Genomic DNA, 19475 nt, shown 5'->3' on the forward strand with positions numbered 1-19475 from the left:
TCATTTGCCACCAGTTGGATGAAGGTGTGACACACACAAAAGTTTAGTCACATTTTTGTTATATTAGATACTTTTCTTGTACTTTGAATAGCCTTTATGTGTATTGAGAATGAATAGGGATCTACTGTATATTCTCGGAATACACCTATTCCACATTCCGCCACCAGGTGGCCGCTCCGTTTCCAGAGACAGGTTAGCTCGGTGCCCACGTGACGTCCTTCTTCAGATGACCAAGCAAGAGAGAACAACGAACACCGAAAATGACTCTGTGTCGTGTTTTTCCCTGTTTATTCAGGTAGGTATAACGCTGGCACATGACACACGTTTATACTGTGAGCACTTTGTATCATAAAACAAAACTTGACTTGGTTTTATGCCAGAAATGACGTTACTTTGCAGTAGTTTGATGTACGTAGTGGAATCGGGTTCTACGCTGAGTTTCTTGGCAGCAGCCATTCCGGCCGTCCACTACGTGACATGTGGGTGGTTTTGACTGATGGTATTATTTTTGTTGCTCCTTTAGTCTTGCAAGCTTCTGTTTTGTGTTTTAGATTTGTTTACATTGAAAGAGTACATTTCCGTTTTTTATATATTGTTAATTGTCTCCAGTTTTCCCTTGAAGTGCATCCAGTTGTCTTTATACACTAAATTATGCTAATACAGTGTTAGCCTGTTAGCAGAACAGAGGTGATGTTGTGTTTGGTTCATGATTATTTCTTGATTTACCTGGTTACACGATGATAGAAATGATTACATGATCCTGCAAATACTTTAAGAGTGATGTGATGATTAAAAACAATACAGTCATTAGAGATGTGACGATACGAAAACAGAATGGACTAATCCTATGCAGTAAGCAACATGATTGGTAAAAATCAAACATTATTACAGTATATGGATGCTGAGAAATGAAAACATATGGGAATATGGACATATATGAAAAGAATAATGTATTGATGATGAAACTGTATGGAGAAAATATGTGTCATTGATATTTTGTGAACATGATTAATGATTGAAATGATTGAACCACGTTAAAACAAAGAAAGAGAAGTAAAGTGATTTAAGATACATGATTGTTAATAAATTGAGATGACCAAGGAAGAGAGAACAACGAACACCGAAACTGACTCTGTCTCGTGTTTTTCCCTGTCTATTCAGGTCTACCTGGCAGAGCAGTTTAAAATATAATCTGTTTACTAGCCACACCCCTGGGGCATGTAACAAAGGCATCATAGCTATTTCTTAAAAACTTAATAAACTGTCATTTTAGTTTCAGACTACTTGACAGACTAGCATGAAATTATGAGGAGTGGTGATGATACTGGGAGCCAGTGAATTTTGCAGTAAATTATATATTTTGTGTTCAGTAACATTGTGACAAGGGCAGAATTTTAGGTTATGAACAGGCAAGAATCAGCCTTGTCCATCAGGATATACTTTCTGGAACATAATACATGAACATACTGTATGTAAATGATGTACGCAGATTAATCTGCAGGGAGATAGTTGTTTTCAGTTTTTGCAGTTTTGAGTTCTCTTTTTTCTATACATGTCACATATAGACACATTTAAGAGACTGTATGAGATGATTTATTGAAGTCCATCTTCATTCCGTCTTGTATATTTGAAGATGTTTTCCTGGATGATGACCTTTAGTTTACGGTTAAAGGTAATTGTCAAAAACCCTTTTTGTTAAATTTTATTCATCGCCATCATCAATAGCTGCTCCTCGGTACTTCACCCCTAAGGTGGAATGTCACTGTATGAACTATACTGTATGTAAGTTTGTACATGTTGACAATAAAATCACAAACATAATTGAGCATCATTTTATTGATCATAACGTGATTAATACATCAACTTTTGCATCTTCATTTAATTTCAGATTTAACAGTTAACACATTGTTATGCATTGTATGATTACTTGGCACTATTAGAAAGCAAAAGAAAGAGTAGCAACAACATATTTATGAGTCAAGAGAATCATATCCATGCTCCCAAAGACCTCAAGATGTATATCAGCGTTTGGTACCATTTCTGTTTTTTAAGGTGTGAGGCCGTGTGGGGTGTAGAATTTTTTATCCCATTTAAAGTGCAACATGTTCACCAGAGACATTGTGACCTCTTTCAAGGTTTCCGCTATGGCCCTCTCCCTGTTTTCTTTTGTGTAGGTCTCAGAAGTTGGTCGAACTTCCTCCTCTAATTCTTTCTCCTTTTTTAACAGGTTAGTCAGACTCTCAACTTCAGCACAGTTGCCATACGGCCATTCTTTTATTTCGCTTGTAATCAAACCAAACAAATTCTTGCATGATCTACAAGAAGCCATTGGTTTTCCATCAGTGAGAGTAAATGCCTGACACCTGACATGCTCTGGAATTTTGATGGTTCCATCAAAGTAGGTCTTCTTTTTCGTCTTTGGGTAGTATGTATTCACTGCGTCTGCCACATAAAGCTCCCAGTAGCTGAGGCAGGATCCGCCTGTCAAAATTCGGCCAGGATTACGACCAGCGGTGGACATGGAGACACCATAGTGTCTCTCTGACTCCTCGGTATTGTTGCACTGGGACACACAAATGGTGAAGGACACAAACTCTATTGCTTGATCCTTCTTCAATTCAGAGATGAGCTTTTGCAGAGCTGAAATAATTTCACCTTCCTTCTCTTGTCCAGTCAGATAGACAGTCTGTAAGCAATAACAAAGAGTCACGCCCCGTGTTTGATAAACGTCAAGTTGTAATGAATCTCTAACTATAATAACAGGTCTTTTAGCTGAAGAATCACCAATGAGAGAATGAATGATATATTTTTATGAACCATGATCTTACCATGTCCAGCACACATGAAATCGGAGTCCGCATGGGTACTTGGGTGGCATAGAGGTTAAAAGGGTCCGTGTAATTACCCTTCAAGATGTTCATCATGTCTTCATCAATCACAATATCTTTTGGGCTGTATTTGGGTTCGTTGATCTCTCCCAAAAAGAAGATGCTATGGAGAATCTATTGAGTCAAAAAATATTCACAAGAAGTGTTTGTGAGAGTTAACAAATATGCTGTTTTTACCAAAATCCAGAATATTTGAAATTTTCATTACTGTCTCCATCAGACATACCTCATCCACCAACTTCGAAGGATGTTTTGGAGCCAATCCCACAATGTGCTTGATAACCAGGAAACCATTCCTTCTGAAAAAGTCTTTCTTTTCCAGAAATTCCTCTTCCCTTAAAAGAAACACAAATTAAAAACAAATAACAAATAAACATAAAAATGCAATAAGTGCTTGTAATTCCGAGAATCAGCTCACCTTGTCATTTTCCTTTCCATCTGATGTAAGTGGAAATAACACAGAACCAATTACACACTTTACAAATAACTGACATAAAATATGCAATACACAATTTAAACTGAATGGCATAGACTATAGTACTGGTTAACAACTCAAAAGCAGCAACTCACCATATCAGCAAAGAGTAAATGAAAGAAAGAGTGCCGTCCTTCCCCACAACCAAACTACCACTCGCTTTTATACCCTGTCAACTTCACAGGAAACCAATCTGCACTCAGCTCTCAAACATACTGACAAAAAAAAGGTTGATTATGACAATCAAGTGGCTTCTCTGGAAAATGACTGTACATTCATCGCTTGTCATACATTTGTAAATACAGCAGTACAAAGGCCACTAGGTAACATTAACTTTAATCTCGTGCACCAGAGGTCAATTTGTGTAACGCAGGACGTTAACAATGTTAACACTGAATTTCCAGTCAAAGTAAACGTGCTGATTAAAATCAACTCTGTTGTCAGTGATGGTGGCAGAGGGCATATTGTGTAATTGGTAAAATATGACAAAAGATCCTGTTTGATAATGATCGAAAAGTGAAAAAAAGACTCGGGTCGAACTCAAACTTTCATAAATTCTTCTGAGACACATCCCTACGCAAAGTTCATCTATATCTCTAGACAAATTTTTGAGTTGTCATTTAAAAACACAAATATAACCTCCTAAACAGCGAAAATAAAATAATAATGAAATAATAAATTTATGTTCTGCAATTATTCAATTTTTCATACTTCATAATTTAGCAAATATTTGTAAATACAGCAGCACAATGGCCAATAGGTCACATTAACTTTGATCCTGTGCAACATATGGCATATTGTGCAAGCAGGGCGTTAACAGTTTTAGAACTGAATTTCCAGTGAAAGTAAACGTGCTGATTAAAATCAACTCTTATCAGTGACAGTGGCAGAGGGCATATTGTGTTATCTGTGGGGTGTTAACAGTGTCAACACTGAATTTCCAGTGAAAGGGCGATTTACTGTAAATGTTTCCTGCTCACAGTAACTGAGTGGAACTGATGATAAAACTTTTAATGTTCAAACTCGTCTATTTGTGTTCTTAGGAACTGTACAGTATGTGTCTGTTTTATGAGGTTGTCCTGGAGCCACATCAAACATGGGAGCAATAGGTTCGCTCTGCTAATAATCTTTCAGTCCAGTTAATATCCAGGCATATTAATCCTGTTCAGATACAATGACCGTTAAAACAGAATACCAGTTTCCTCAGTCTATTATATTAGATATAATAGACTGCCTCTAGCATATTAGATGTTGTGATATTAGATAGTGACGCCTTACATTGTAAGAAGGGTGTACCTTACCCACCATGCGGGCCTCCTGCTAATTTTCACTTGCACTTTTTATTTGCTATTTTATTTTATTTTATTTTATACTTTTTATATTTTACTTATAATTTGAATTTCCCTTGGGATCATTAAAGTATATATCTATTTAATTAAGTGCATGTTCTGTTGATGCTACATGTGTCTGTTAGTGCACTGTACGTCTTGTGGTATGTCCTGTGGTTTCAGTGTTTCTTTTTCTCCTGGTGTTTATCCAGTATTTATTCATTATGTAATGCCTGAGCAGTGAATATGTGCAATTTCCTCTGGGATTAATGAAGTATCTATTTATTAATGATCACTGTGGGAATTTAAACATAGTTTGAAAACTCACTTGGACCGCCCTCCCTCAGTATCTTCAAAAGGCTAGTTCTGAACTGCAGAATGTTCTGTTTTACGATAACAATACACAATGCATCATATTACCACATGTAATGTTGTTCAAAGTGCCTTAAGAAGTTGTGTTTGTTGTTTCTCAACTAACACCAGTATGAACTGTACGTATACACTAAGGACGTTTTGTAGCTTCTCGACAGCGGTAAACAGTTGTTATTGGCAACAGTAACAATATATTGTTTCAGATCACACAGTGTAGTAGATGTGACTGCAAAATTTTGTTCCATATTAAAGTCAGCAAGAAATTATTTGTTGGTCCTCCTAAACATGTTTGATTTGTGGCAGATCAGGATCTATTTCTTTACTTCTATTTCTTTATTTTATTCATCTAACTTTGATAATACCTGTACATGAAATCCACTTTGGCGACTCTGAATCTTCATTCTCAGTCGTGTCTCTGTACTTAATATTATGCATTGACTTAACACGTATTGTCCCTATATACTTTGGCTCACTCTTTACTATCTCAAACTGAGAAAATTAGGATATCACTACGGGGGTTAACTGACAAATTTTTACAAATATGGAGCCCATTGTTTCAGTTAGTAAAAGAAAGCCATTATCCTTTTGTTCCAGGCTAGTTTTGTTTATTTGTTTTTTTATTTATTTTTGTGTACTTATTTACTTTTGGTCCTTATTGTTTTTTTATGCTCTCATATGTTGTATGTGGGCATTGCATAGAGTCGTCCTTATTTTGTTTTAATGTATCTGTTTTAACACACAAATAAGCACATTTGATTAAAAAATATGTTATGTTGTTACCTACATGTTTGTTGATATGTCACGTTTACTTCTAAATGAAGTCCATGCGCCGCTCCTTCTGAACAAAAGCAGCGAAAAAAGTTACATGTTAAGGCAAGGCGAGCGGAAAACAATTGAATGGCTGTAGTTTGCTGTCACTTCTTCTAAGGCTGAGGAAAAAGACTCCTCTGCCGAATTCCTGGGATCACCAGCGCCCCCTACCAATGAGGCACGACAGCATCGTGCCCCACGTAGTGCCTTGTCCCAGCAGTTTCAGGACCACTCGACTCAAGTAAGACGTTACACTCATGCAGTTGTTGACAAAAAAACACTGTACATTATATACATTGGCTCAATTATGGAAATTTAGTTCATAGAGCAAACGTGTTTGAATATTTTAATAGCGACATATAGAGAGAGCATTACGGACTCACTGTATAGCATGCCAGCACAGCTAGTCGAGTCATTGATCAATCCATGGTGAGGCTCGGCCAGCTGGTGCCTCACTGCAGGTCTCTTCTCAGTGTTTCAGCAAAAAATGTGAAAATTCAGCGATTTTGAGTAAAAATAACCTAAAATTGGTGATGTTGAATGGAAAATAACTATAATATGCATCACTCGATAAATATTAACAATTTCTTCCAATTTTCTTTTCTTTTTTTTCTCATTATGGCAGGTGAGGCCATGCCTCACCTTCCACCCCTGACCGCACGTCGCTGCTGTAGCATGAGTGGATGGACGTTGTCGGTGGGTTGTGGGTTTTTGCTGTATTTTTCTTTTTTCTTTTGTTTTTTTACAGGATTGCACAATATGCTGTACTTTGTTTTACACTGTGGATGATTTGTATTATTGTGCAATTTCTGAACATAACCCAATAAATAAAGTTAAAAAATATACATACTAAACCTGTCCAATTGTATATTTTTATCTCTCATATTCAGATAATTCTGAGATCTGAGATTATAATTTAGATCCAATTAAACATGCTGGCAATGGATCATAAATTGCTTAAAGTCAAAAGTCAAACTTTCTTTATTGTCATTATACACACACAGAGATGGTACAACGAAATTTCGAGGCCAGATGGATAGTTGGTCCAGAGCCGTCAGAGTTGTCATTTAAAAACACAAATATAACCTCCTAAACAGCGACAATAAAATAATGAAATAATAAATTTATGTTCTGAAATTATTAAATTTTTCATACTTCATAATTTAGCAAATATTTGTAAATACAGCAGCACAATGGCCAATAGGTCACATTAACTTTGATCCTGTGCAACATATGGCATATTGTGCAAGCAGGGCATTAACAGTTTTAGAACTGAATTTCCAGTGAAAGTAAACGTGCTGATTAAAATCAACTCTTATCAGTGACGGTGGCAGAGGGCATATTGTGTAATTGGTGGGATGTTAACAGTGTCAACACTGAATTTCCAGTGAAAGAGCGATTTACTGTAAATGTTTACTGCTCACAGTAACTGAGTGAACTGATGATAAAACTTTTAATGTTCAAACTCATCTATTTGTGTTCTTGGGAACTCATTCATGAGTAAAGGATTGCATGTTAAATGTACAGTATGTGTCTGTTCTATCAGGTTGTCCTGGAGCAAATATGGGAGCTATAGGTTCGCTCTGCTAATAATCTTTCAGTCCAGTTAAAATCCAGGCGTATTAATCCTGTTCAGATACCATGAATGTTAACACAGAATACCAGTTTCCTCAATCTATTAATGATCAGTGTGTGAATTTAAACACAATTTGAAAACTCACTTGGACCTTCTTCCTTCAGCATCTTTAAAAGAAATGATGCAGCTTGTGCCTCCTTGCTGTAAAACAATTGGCTGCTACTAGGTGCAATTTTGTTCAAAGCTGTTGTGTTTGTTGTTTGTCAACCACTGACAAACAGCAGTTGTTATTGGCAACAGTAACAAAATGTATTGTGTTTCAAATCATTAAAATTAACAAGAAATTGTTTGTTGGTCCTTACAAATACATTTTATTTCTGGTGTCTAGATTGAGGGCACACTTCTAAATTATTTTACATCATTAATTTCAATCCAAACAAACATTTTATCTTGTGGTTTGTCAGGCTTTATGCCAACCTCTTTGAATAGTTTGGGAAATTTTTTGTACAGTTCACTGAACTTTCCTCCATCATCATGTGATTAAGCGCTAAATAAATAAAAGTTGACTGATATCTCCACAAACAAATAAATCAAACAAGGTTTCTTTACATTAGTCTGCTTGATGTCAAATTAATCTAACCATTAAATTATTTAACCCTGAAAACCACTTTGCATTTGTTATCAGTAGTTTATGAGTTATCAACAAAGTTTCCCACTATGGCAGATCTGGATCTATTTCTTTATTTCTACTTATTTATATTATTCATCTAACTTTCAAAATACGTGTGCATAAAATTCACTTGAGCAACTCTTCATTGAGCCTTCATTATCTCAGCCATGTTTCTGTATTTATTATCATGTATTGATTAAATACATACTGCCCCATCTCCAATTATATCTTCATATCCAGATTATAATTCTTAGCTGAGATGATGATTTACATCCAATTACACACGCTGGTAGCAGATCACAAACCGTTTATACCTTTGTATTTTTTAGTATATTATGTTGGTCAATATTCCTAAGTTTTCCACATATTGTGAAAATATGACAAAAGAGCTCTATTTCACAATGTTGGAGACAATGAAAAAGTGACTCAGATCCACCTCAAACTTTCATAAATTCTTCCTAGACACATTCCTACACAAAGTTCATCCACATTTTTGAGTTATCATTTAGAAACACAAACAACCCAAATGTGGTGATTAATGTCCTCCTAGACAGAGATAATAAAACAACAAATTTGTTCTGAGCAGTTCTTTAATTGATTTTAATAAAACACACAGAATGCAGATTATTGAGGGCTTTTTTTTTTTACAACCAAACAGAACAAGACATGCATCAACTGTGGAATCCTGAGGAGACAGAAAAAAATAGATCAGTTAATATAGAATCAAGATTAGTGTCAGAAAGAAAAAGTAAGAAAGTGCCTGATCCATATAAGCACATCTATTATTGTTACATTTTTCTCTTGTCGATGTTCAACACATCCACAGTACAAAGGAAATCTATAACAATGATAAAGTTTCTCACAGGTGGATTTGAGCGCAGCCAGAAATGTAGGTTTAAATTTTTCCACCAGTTTACGATGTTCTTCGTCCAAACGTCTCCCCACATCTCCCTTCCTCACTTCATCCCAGTCCTCCTGGGTCTACACACCAACACAAATATCAGTATTAGTCCTCAATGGTGATCGATCAAGACAGTCATCAAGCACAAAACTCTGCTTTTCCCAACAACTGAACCTCTCACCATATCTTTGAAGGCTTCCCCGCAGTAATAACTCTTGGATGCTGGATACTCCATTCCCTCATCACACAGCTGCTTCACGCTTGACGCCACCACATGGAGTTCTTCTCCTCCGTCGTAGGCGTACACCTTCTCATCCTCACAGGTCATCAGAACCAGCTGATCACAGCAGCACGAGGTCCCCTCCACGACGCCTATGACCTGCATACTTACTTCCTGAGGAAGGTAGAATTTCCCCCATCCGTTCACCTCACGATAATTGCCGCTGTACACGGTGTCATCCACATCTCCTATTGTCCATTTGGCACCAGCTGGATTCTTCAGAACAGAAGTCTTGCGTTTGTTTTTGGACACAACATCTGAAACCCACGTCAGGTAATCTGGTTCTGCAACATACATTCGACAAGAGGAGTTGGAAAAATCTAAGATAGCTTGGTTTTCAGATTTGTCAGGAAAGGATGTTTGGTGTCCTACTTTGTTCTCTTTGGCTCTGGAAGAAATGAAGCATCTCAGATGCTGGTCTGGTGCACAGAAAAGAGATAGACTTTATTCAACAGAAACAAAAGTAGTAACTGATACTCACAGATCATTTTAAGAAATCATTATGGTGGGAATATCAGGCAGTGAAGACCAGAATAGGACATGTTTTTCATTCACTCAGTGAGTCAATCAATAATGTACCTAATCTACTGTAACCCTCCATTGGCTCAGCCTCTGAGTATTGCTCACATTAGGATCATCTTGTAATTGTTTTATATTTAAAATTCTTCCAGGTATTCAAACTGGTCACTTGATGCAATGGCACAAGACACCTGAATCTACCTCTGCTGTATTGTCATTACTCACGGAATCCTCATTTATCAGAAGATAAAACCGGCTCTTACATGGAAGTTTTCTGTGGATCAACCGCCATTCTGGATCACTGTCACCTAGACGAAGAAAAAGAGTTTGTTGTTGAAGTAGTGGTGGGAAAAAAGTAAAAAACAAGTACAGAAGTCAAGTACTATGTACAATAAAACGATATGTGTACTGTACTTTAAGTACATATACTTTACTTAAAGTAAAGCTCCCTTCCCTCTTGCATTAATTCCATAAATAACAAAATACGAGTTTTGCTGGTCCTTCATATAAGACCTGTAGACACATTTAAGAGTTTAAAGAAATGAAAAACGCATTTAGTCTACAGTACTTTGCAAATGACATAAATCAACGTTCTGTTTGTGCAATAATTTATGTAAAGTTTCACATTAATCATAAACGTCTGACAAATATTTAATCGTTGCGGATGATAACAATTACCAAAGCTGTCGGGTAAGAAAACGTCTTCGGTGTCTTCAGAGAAATGAATATTGTCGAGAAGTGAAGCTGAATATAAATGGTCTGTGGCCACGCCCCATAGCTGTGATGCCTTCAAGTGCTCGCCAAAGGCTGTCGGAAAAAAACGCCATCCTTGAACCCGGGAACGCAGGGCCTGAACTACATTACCAACTTTTTGTTTTATTTTGTATTTGTATTTTTAGCAGTGTAGGGTACGTTCCATTTTATTTATCACTTTGTCAGAAATTACAAAGAATAAATCGCTGATGAAAAAATAAATCGTGTGTACATACGTTTCCAAGTACTGCATCAGATACAGCGATGTTTCTGAGTTCCACTTTCAGGGTTCTGCTTTCATTTGTTAACACCTAACCCTCCTCCATCTGTCTTTACGTCTTTAATTTTTCTGAATGCATTTTATCCTCAGGGGGTGTGGGGGCTAAGGCAACTTTTATTCCACAGAGGTATTCCACCACACTTCACGTGAACGACGCGCTGATACGCTTCCTGGGAATCAGAAGTGCTACACGCACCAGGACTACTGACGGTAATTTTATTGTGGAGGACGAGTTGCCAAAGAAATAGATAAATAGATCCAGATCTTCAATAGTGGAGAATTTTGTTGATAACTCACAAACGACTCATAATAAACACGATTCCAAAAGTGAGGAGGTTTTCAGGGTCAAAGAATCATGACAGTGATCCCCTTAGAGAAACTTCGTTTGATTCATTTTTTCTTGTGGGGATACGACGGAGGAAAGTTCAGTGAACTGTAGAAAAAGTTTCCCAAACTGTTCAAGGAGGCTGGTATAAACCCTGACAAACCACAAGGACTGAGAATAATGATGAACTGGGAAAATTTAGGAGTACCATCAATCTAGACGCCACAAATAAAACATGTTTAGACAATGATTTCCTGTCGACTTTGTAGGTTTGAATTGGTTGAAATTTGGTGTAACTAGTTGATTTTTCTCCGTGTGTGTGTGTGTGTGTGTGTGTGTGTGTGTGTGTGCGTGCGTGCGTGTGTGTGTGTGTGGGTGTGTGACTGGTCGTTCGTCTTTTTCTGACAGTAAAACACTCCCAGTTTATCAGGCGGTTTGGTATGGATTCCTCCATTTTCAACAAATAACAGCAGAACATTTGTTAAAATGCTGTTAAATTATAATTCTTTGAGGTATTATTGGGCGGCAGTGGCTCAGTGGCAGAGCGGGTGTCCTATGATCAGACCATTCTCGGAGTGGGAGCTGACAGTGGGAGCCGTCATCCCCCTTACGAGCTGCTCAGATGGGCGCACCGCGAGGTCGCTGCCCGTCACTCTACCTCCCCCTATGCTGTACTGTACTACTGTTGTGTTTTCCTCAGGGGCCCTTTACATATATATTGTATTGTATGCAAAGTCTAAAACATATATACAGTGCTTTGCGAAAGTATTGGCCCCCCAAGAACTTTTTGACATTTTTCCACATTTCAAGCTTCAAACTTAAAGATAACAAACTAAAATATATTTTAAGAATCAACAACATGTGAGAAACAATTGTGAAGTGGAACCACATTTATTCAACATTTTATATTGTGTTTACAAGTGAAAAACTGAAAAGTAGGACGTGCAGAAGTATTGGACCCCTGTTTTATCAGCTCAGCCAACCAACTCCAGAAGTTCCCTTATGACTTCTGAATGATCCAATGTCGACCTAAATGACTAACAATGACAAACAGAGTTCACCTTGGTCTCAGTTTAAACGCACCTGCTCTGTGATTGTTTCAGAGGTCCGCGAAAGGAACACTGGAGAACAAACAGTATCATGAAAACCAATTGATTAAAGAATAACAGACAGCGACATCTAGTGGTTAATATTAAGGACTACACAGACTCGTCAGTCAAGTCTTCTTTTCCTTTCGGTTTTTCCGTTCAGGGGTCGCCACCGCGAATCAGTTGCCTCCAACCCTGTCTTCTGCATCCTCTTCTCTCACATCAACTACCTTCATGTCCTCTTTCACTACATCCGTAAACCTCCTCTTTGGTCTTCCTCTAGGCCTCCGAGAGGAAGATCAATAGATTTGATTTTATGAAAAGTTCATTAGTATTAGTAGTCTTATTGCCCTTTTTTGCAATTTAATCAGAAGATCTATATATGATTTACATGTGTTTCCCCACATTTCACAGCAGTAGGAAAGATATGGAACCACAAGTGATGAATACAATATGTGCAGACATTCCTTATTCAATATGTGTTTAGTTTTATACAATATACCAAGTGTCTTTCATAATTTATTCCTGATATACTGTATATGTTGCTTCCAGCAGATCTGATGATCTCTGATCACTCCCCGAAACCTTATTTCATAAATCCTTTCAATTGCAATCCCATTCTAAATCAAGTTGACCTCTGTTCTTGACTTGTTGTATGCAAAGATCATGAATTTGGTCTTTTTCTCATTTAAACATAACTTATTTAAATCAAACCATTTTTTTAATTTTATAAGCTCTGACTCCACCTGGGAAATTAACTGAGAAATGTCAGGTCCCGAGCAATACGTATTTGTATCATCTGCAAAAATTACCAGTTTTAACATTTCAGAAACTTTGCATATGTCATTTAGATACAAAATGAATAGTTTAGGCCCCAAGACAGAGCCTTGGGGTATTCCAAAGGTGATATTTTTCGGTTGTGATGCTATTCCATTATTCCCTTCCATATCATCAGAACCGACTGCCTTTCCACTCTTCATCCTCTTCAGTGCCTTCCTCACTTCATCCTGACTAATCCTTGCTATTCCCTGGTCTACAACATCCACCTGTTCTAGTCTTTGGTCTCTCTCATTTTCCTCGTTCATCAACTCTTCAAAGTACTCTTTCCATCTTCCCATCACACTACTGGCACCTGTCAATAGGCACAATAAGACACTGGCTTGTGCCCTCTTGGGGCTACATTTCGTTATTATTATTATTATTATTATTATTATTATTATTATTATTATTATTATTATATTATTATTATATAGGGGGACACAAAAAGACAGCTTGGAGCTCGTCCTTCGTGCTGAAGCGTCGTGCCAGCCGACAACAGCAGGTATTCTGCCATCTCATGCATTTACACAACCTTTGCACATCATCATTCACTTTGAAAAGAAAGTGTCATTTGCCATCAATTGGATGAAGGTGTGACACACACAAAAGTTTAGTCACATTTTTGTTATATTAGATACTTTTCTTGTACTTTGAATAGCCTTTATGTGTATTGAGAATGAATAGGGATCTACTGTATATTCTCGGAATACACCTATTCCACATTCCGCCACCAGGTGGCCGCTCCGTTTCCAGAGACAGGTTAGCTCGGTGCCCACGTGACGTTCTTCTTCAGATGACCAAGCAAGAGAGAACAACGAACACCGAAAATGACTCTGTGTCGTGTTTTTCCCTGTTTATTCAGGTAGGTATAACGTTGGCACATGACACACGTTTATACTGTGAGCACTTTGTATCATAAAACAAAACTTGACTTGGTTTTATGCCAGAAATGACGTTACTTTGCAGTAGTTTGATGTACGTAGTGGAATCGGGTTCTACGCTGAGTTTCTTGGCAGCAGCCATTCCGGCCGTCCACTACGTGACATGTGGGTGGTTTTGACTGATGGTATTATTTTTGTTGCTCCTTTAGTCTTGCAAGCTTCTGTTTTGTGTTTTAGATTTGTTTACATTGAAAGAGTACATTTCCGTTTTTTATATATTGTTAATTGTCTCCAGTTTTCCCTTGAAGTGCATCTAGTTGTCTTTATACACTAAATTATGCTAATACAGTGTTAGCCTGTTAGCAGAACAGAGGTGATGTTGTGTTTGGTTCATGATTATTTCTTGATTTACCTGGTTACACGATGATAGAAATGATTACATGATCCTGCAAATACTTTAAGAGTGATGTGATGATTAAAAACAATACAGTCATTAGAGATGTGACGATACGAAAACAGAATGGACTAATTCTATGCAGTAAGCAACATGATTGGTAAAAATCAAACATTATTACAGTATATGGATGCTGAGTAATGAAAACATATGGGAATATGGACATATATGAAAAGAATAATGTATTGATGATGAAACTGTATGGAGAAAATATGTGTCATTGATATTTTGTGAACATGATTAATGATTGAAATGATTGAACCACGTTAAAACAAAGAAAGAGAAGTAAAGTGATTTAAGATACATGATTGTTAATAAATTGAGATGACCAAGGAAGAGAGAACAACGAACACCGAAACTGACTCTGTCTCGTGTTTTTCCCTGTCTATTCAGGTCTACCTGGCAGAGCAGTTTAAAATATAATCTGTTTACTAGCCACACCCCTGGGGCGTGTAACAAAGGCATCATAGCTATTTCTTAAAAACTTAATAAACTGTCATTTTAGTTTCAGACTACTTGACAGACTAGCATGAAATTATGAGGAGTGGTGATGATACTGGGAGCCAGTGAATTTTGCAGTAAATTATATATTTTGTGTTCAGTAACATTGTGACAAGGGCAGAATTTTAGGTTATGAACAGGCAAGAATCAGCCTTGTCCATCAGGATATACTTTCTGGAACATAATACATGAACATACTGTATGTAAATGATGTACGCAGATTAATCTGCAGGGAGATAGTTGTTTTCAGTTTTTGCAGTTTTGAGTTCTCTTTTTTCTATACATGTCACATATAGACACATTTAAGAGACTGTATGAGATGATTTATTGAAGTCCATCTTCATTCCGTCTTGTATATTTGAAGATGTTTTCCTGGATGATGACCTTTAGTTTACTGTTAAAGGTAATTGTCAAAAACCCTTTTTGTTAAATTTTATTCATCGCCATCATCAATAGCTGCTCCTCGGTACTTCACCCCTAAGGTGGAATGTCGCTGTATGAACTATACTGTATGTAAGTTTGTACATGTTGACAATAAAATCACAAACATAATTGAGCATCATTTTATTGATCATAACGTGATTAATACATCAACTTTTGCATCTTCATTTAATTTCAGATTTAACAGTTAACACATTGTTATGCATTGTATGATTACTTGGCACTAGCAAGTAGTAGCAACAACATATTTATGAGTCAAGAGAATCATATCCATGCTCCCAAAGACTTCAAGATGTATATCAGCGTTTGGTACCATTTCTGTTTTTTAAGGTGTGAGGCCGTGTGGGGTGTAGAATTTTTTATCCCATTTAAAGTGCAACATGTTCACCAGAGACATTGTGACCTCTTTCAAGGTTTCCGCTATGGCCCTCTCCCTGTTTTCTTTTGTGTAGGTCTCAGAAGTTGGTCGAACTTCCTCCTCTAATTCTTTCTCCTTTTTTAACAGGTTAGTCAGACTCTCAACTTCAGCACAGTTGCCATACGGCCATTCTTTTATTTCGCTTGTAATCAAACCAAACAAATTCTTGCATGATCTACAAGAAGCCATTGGTTTTCCATCAGTGAGAGTAAATGCCTGACACCTGACATGCTCTGGAATTTTGATGGTTCCATCAAAGTAGGTCTTCTTTTTCGTCTTTGGGTAGTATGTATTCACTGCGTCTGCCACATAAAGCTCCCAGTAGCTGAGGCAGGATCCGCCTGTCAAAATTCGGCCAGGATTACGACCAGCGGTGGACATGGAGACACCATAGTGTCTCTCTGACTCCTCGGTATTGTTGCACTGGGACACACAAATGGTGAAGGACACAAACTCTGTTGCTTGATCCTTCTTCAATTCAGAGATGAGCTTTTGCAGAGCTGAAATAATTTCACCTTCCTTCTCTTGTCCAGTCAGATAGACAGTCTGTAAGCAATAACAAAGAGTCACGCCCCGTGTTTGATAAACGTCAAGTTGTAATGAATCACTAACTATAATAACAGGTCTTTTAGCTGAAGAATCACCAATGAGAGAATGAATGATATATTTTTATGAACCATGATCTTACCATGTCCAGCACACATGAAATCGGAGTCCGCATGGGTACTTGGGTGGCATAGAGGTTAAAAGGGTCCGTGTAATTACCCTTCAAGATGTTCATCATGTCTTCATCAATCACAATATCTTTTGGGCTGTATTTGGGTTCGTTGATCTCTCCCAAAAAGAAGATGCTATGGAGAATCTATTGAGTCAAAAAATATTCACAAGAAGTGTTTGTGAGAGTTAACAAATATGCTGTTTTTACCAAAATCCAGAATATTTGAAATTTTCATTACTGTCTCCATCAGACATACCTCATCCACCAACTTCGAAGGATGTTTTGGAGCCAATCCCACAATGTGCTTGATAACCAGGAAACCATTCCTTCTGAAAAAGTCTTTCTTTTCCAGAAATTCCTCTTCCCTTAAAAGAAACACAAATTAAAAACAAATAACAAATAAACATAAAAATGCAATAAGTGCTTGTAATTCCGAGAATCAGCTCACCTTGTGATTTTCCTTTCCATCTGATGTAAGTGGAAATAACACAGAACCAATTACACACTTTACAAATAACTGACATAAAATATGCAATACACAATTTAAACTGAATGGCATAGACTATAGTACTGGTTAACAACTCAAAAGCAGCAACTCACCATATCAGCAAAGAGTAAATGAAAGAAAGAGTGCCGTCCTTCCCCACAACCAAACTACCACTCGCTTTTATACCCTGTCAACTTCACAGGAAACCAATCTGCACTCAGCTCTCAAACATACTGACAAAAAAAAGGTTGATTATGACAATCAAGTGGCTTCTCTGGAAAATGACTGTACATTCATCGCTTGTCATACATTTGTAAATACAGCAGTACAAAGGCCACTAGGTAACATTAACTTTAATCTCGTGCACCAGAGGTCAATTTGTGTAACGCAGGACGTTAACACTGTTAACACTGAATTTCCAGTCAAAGTAAATGTGCTGATTAAAATCAACTCTGTTGTCAGTGATGGTGGCAGAGGGCATATTGTGTAATTGGTGGGGTGTTAACAGTGTCAACACTGAATTTCCAGTGAAAGGGCGATTTACTGTAAATGTTTCCTGCTCACAGTAACTGAGTGGAACTGATGATAAAACTTTTAATGTTCAAACTCGTCTATTTGTGTTCTTAGGAACTGTACAGTATGTGTCTGTTTTATGAGGTTGTCCTGGAGCCGCATCAAACATGGGAGCAATAGGTTCGCTCTGCTAATAATCTTTCAGTCCAGTTAATATCCAGGCATATTAATCCTGTTCAGATACAATGACCGTTAAAACAGAATACCAGTTTCCTCAGTCTATTATATTAGATATAATAGACTGCCTCTAGCATATTAGATGTTGTGATATTAGATAGTGACGCCTTACATTGTAAGAAGGGTGTACCTTACCCACCATGCGGGCCTCCTGCTAATTTTCACTTGCACTTTTTATTTGCTATTTTATTTTATTTTATTTTATACTTTTTATATTTTACTTATAATTTGAATTTCCCTTGGGATCATTAAAGTATATATCTATCTATTTAATTTAGTACATGTTCTGTTGATGCTACATGTGTCTGTTAGTGCACTGTACGTCTTGTGGTATGTCCTGTCCTGTGTTTCTTTTTCTCCTGGTGTTTATCCAGTATTTATTCATTATGTAATGCCTGAGCAGTGAATATGTGCAATTTCCTTCGGGATTAATGAAGTATCTATTTATTAATGATCACTGTGGGAATTTAAACACAGTTTGAAAACTCACTTGGACCGCCCTCCCTCAGTATCTTCAAAAGGCTAGTTCTGAACTGCAGAATGTTCTGTTTTACGATAACAATACACAATGCATCATATTACCACATGTAATGTTGTTCAAAGTGCCTTAAGAAGTTGTGTTTGTTGTTTCTCAACTAACACCAGTATGTACTGTACGTATACACTAAGGACGTTTTGTAGCTTCTCAACAGCGGTATAACAGTTGTTATTGGCAACAGTAACAATATATTGTTTCAGATCACACAGTGTAGTAGATGTGACTGCAAAATTTTGTTCCATATTAAAGTCAGCAAGAAATTATTTGTTGGTCCTCCTAAACATGTTTGATTTGTGGCAGATCAGGATCTATTTCTTTACTTCTATTTCTTTATTTTATTCATCTAACTTTGATAATACCTGTACATGAAATCCACTTTGGCGACTCTGAATCTTCATTCTCAGTCGTGTCTCTGTACTTAATATTATGCATTGACTTAACACGTATTGTCCCTATATACTTTGGCTCACTCTTTACTATCTCAAACTGAGAAAATTAGGATATCACTACGGGGGTTAACTGACAAATTTTTACAAATATGGAGCCCATTGTTTCAGTTAGTAAAAGAAAGCCATTATCCTTTTGTTCCAGGCTAGTTTTGTTTATTTGTTTTTTTATTTATTTTTGTGTACTTATTTACTTTTGGTCCTTATTGTTTTTTTATGCTCTCATATGTTGTATGTGGGCATTGCATAGAGTTGTCCTTATTTTGTTTTAATGTATCTGTTTTAACTTTTTTTTTTTTGGTATTTATTTGTATATGCTGTAGCACAGTGACGTGCGGTGAGGTTCATGGCTGGTGAGGCACTGATCTCCTCATAATTCGATTTACAAAGTTATGAACCTACAGTGTAGCTCATTCACCATTTAATTAGCAACAGTGATTGGGTTATTTTTTGAAGTCTCAGAGCAGAATTATTAGGATTATTTACATGTACAAACTAACACACAAATAAGCACATTTGATTAAAAAATATGTTATGTTGTTACCTACATGTTTGTTGATATGTCACGTTTACTTCTAAATGAAGTCCATGCGCCGCTCCTTCTGAACAAAAGCAGCGAAAAAAGTTACATGTTAAGGCAAGGCGAGCGGAAAACAATTGAATGGCTGTAGTTTGCTGTCACTTCTTCTAAGGCTGAGGAAAAAGACTCCTCTGCCGAATTCCTGGGATCACCAGCGCCCCCTACCAATGAGGCACG

General features: G+C 37.1%; 2 protein-coding genes across 2 annotated transcripts; both read right to left on the reverse strand.

Moving 5' to 3' along the window:
* Positions 1 to 1635: 1635 nt before the first annotated feature.
* Positions 1636 to 3524, reverse strand: LOC137596727 (uncharacterized). Its single transcript, XM_068317447.1, has 5 exons — positions 3459 to 3524; positions 3307 to 3326; positions 3115 to 3223; positions 2829 to 3002; positions 1636 to 2686 (listed from the first exon to the last, which is right to left on the reverse strand). The coding sequence occupies exons 1-5, from the start codon at positions 3459 to 3461 to the stop codon at positions 2048 to 2050; spliced, it is 945 nt and encodes a 314-aa protein (XP_068173548.1). The 5' UTR covers positions 3462 to 3524; the 3' UTR covers positions 1636 to 2047.
* Positions 3525 to 13893: 10369 nt separating this feature from the next.
* On the reverse strand, positions 13894 to 17129 carry LOC137596170 (uncharacterized). Its single transcript, XM_068316479.1, has 5 exons — positions 17098 to 17129; positions 16946 to 16965; positions 16754 to 16862; positions 16468 to 16641; positions 13894 to 16325 (listed from the first exon to the last, which is right to left on the reverse strand). Exons 1-5 carry the CDS (start codon positions 17098 to 17100, stop codon positions 15687 to 15689), a joined length of 945 nt encoding a protein of 314 aa, XP_068172580.1. The 5' UTR covers positions 17101 to 17129; the 3' UTR covers positions 13894 to 15686.
* Positions 17130 to 19475: the final 2346 nt, after the last annotated feature.

Source organism: Antennarius striatus, chromosome 6, assembly GCF_040054535.1.
Source record: "Antennarius striatus isolate MH-2024 chromosome 6, ASM4005453v1, whole genome shotgun sequence".
NCBI lineage: Eukaryota > Metazoa > Chordata > Actinopteri > Lophiiformes > Antennariidae > Antennarius > Antennarius striatus.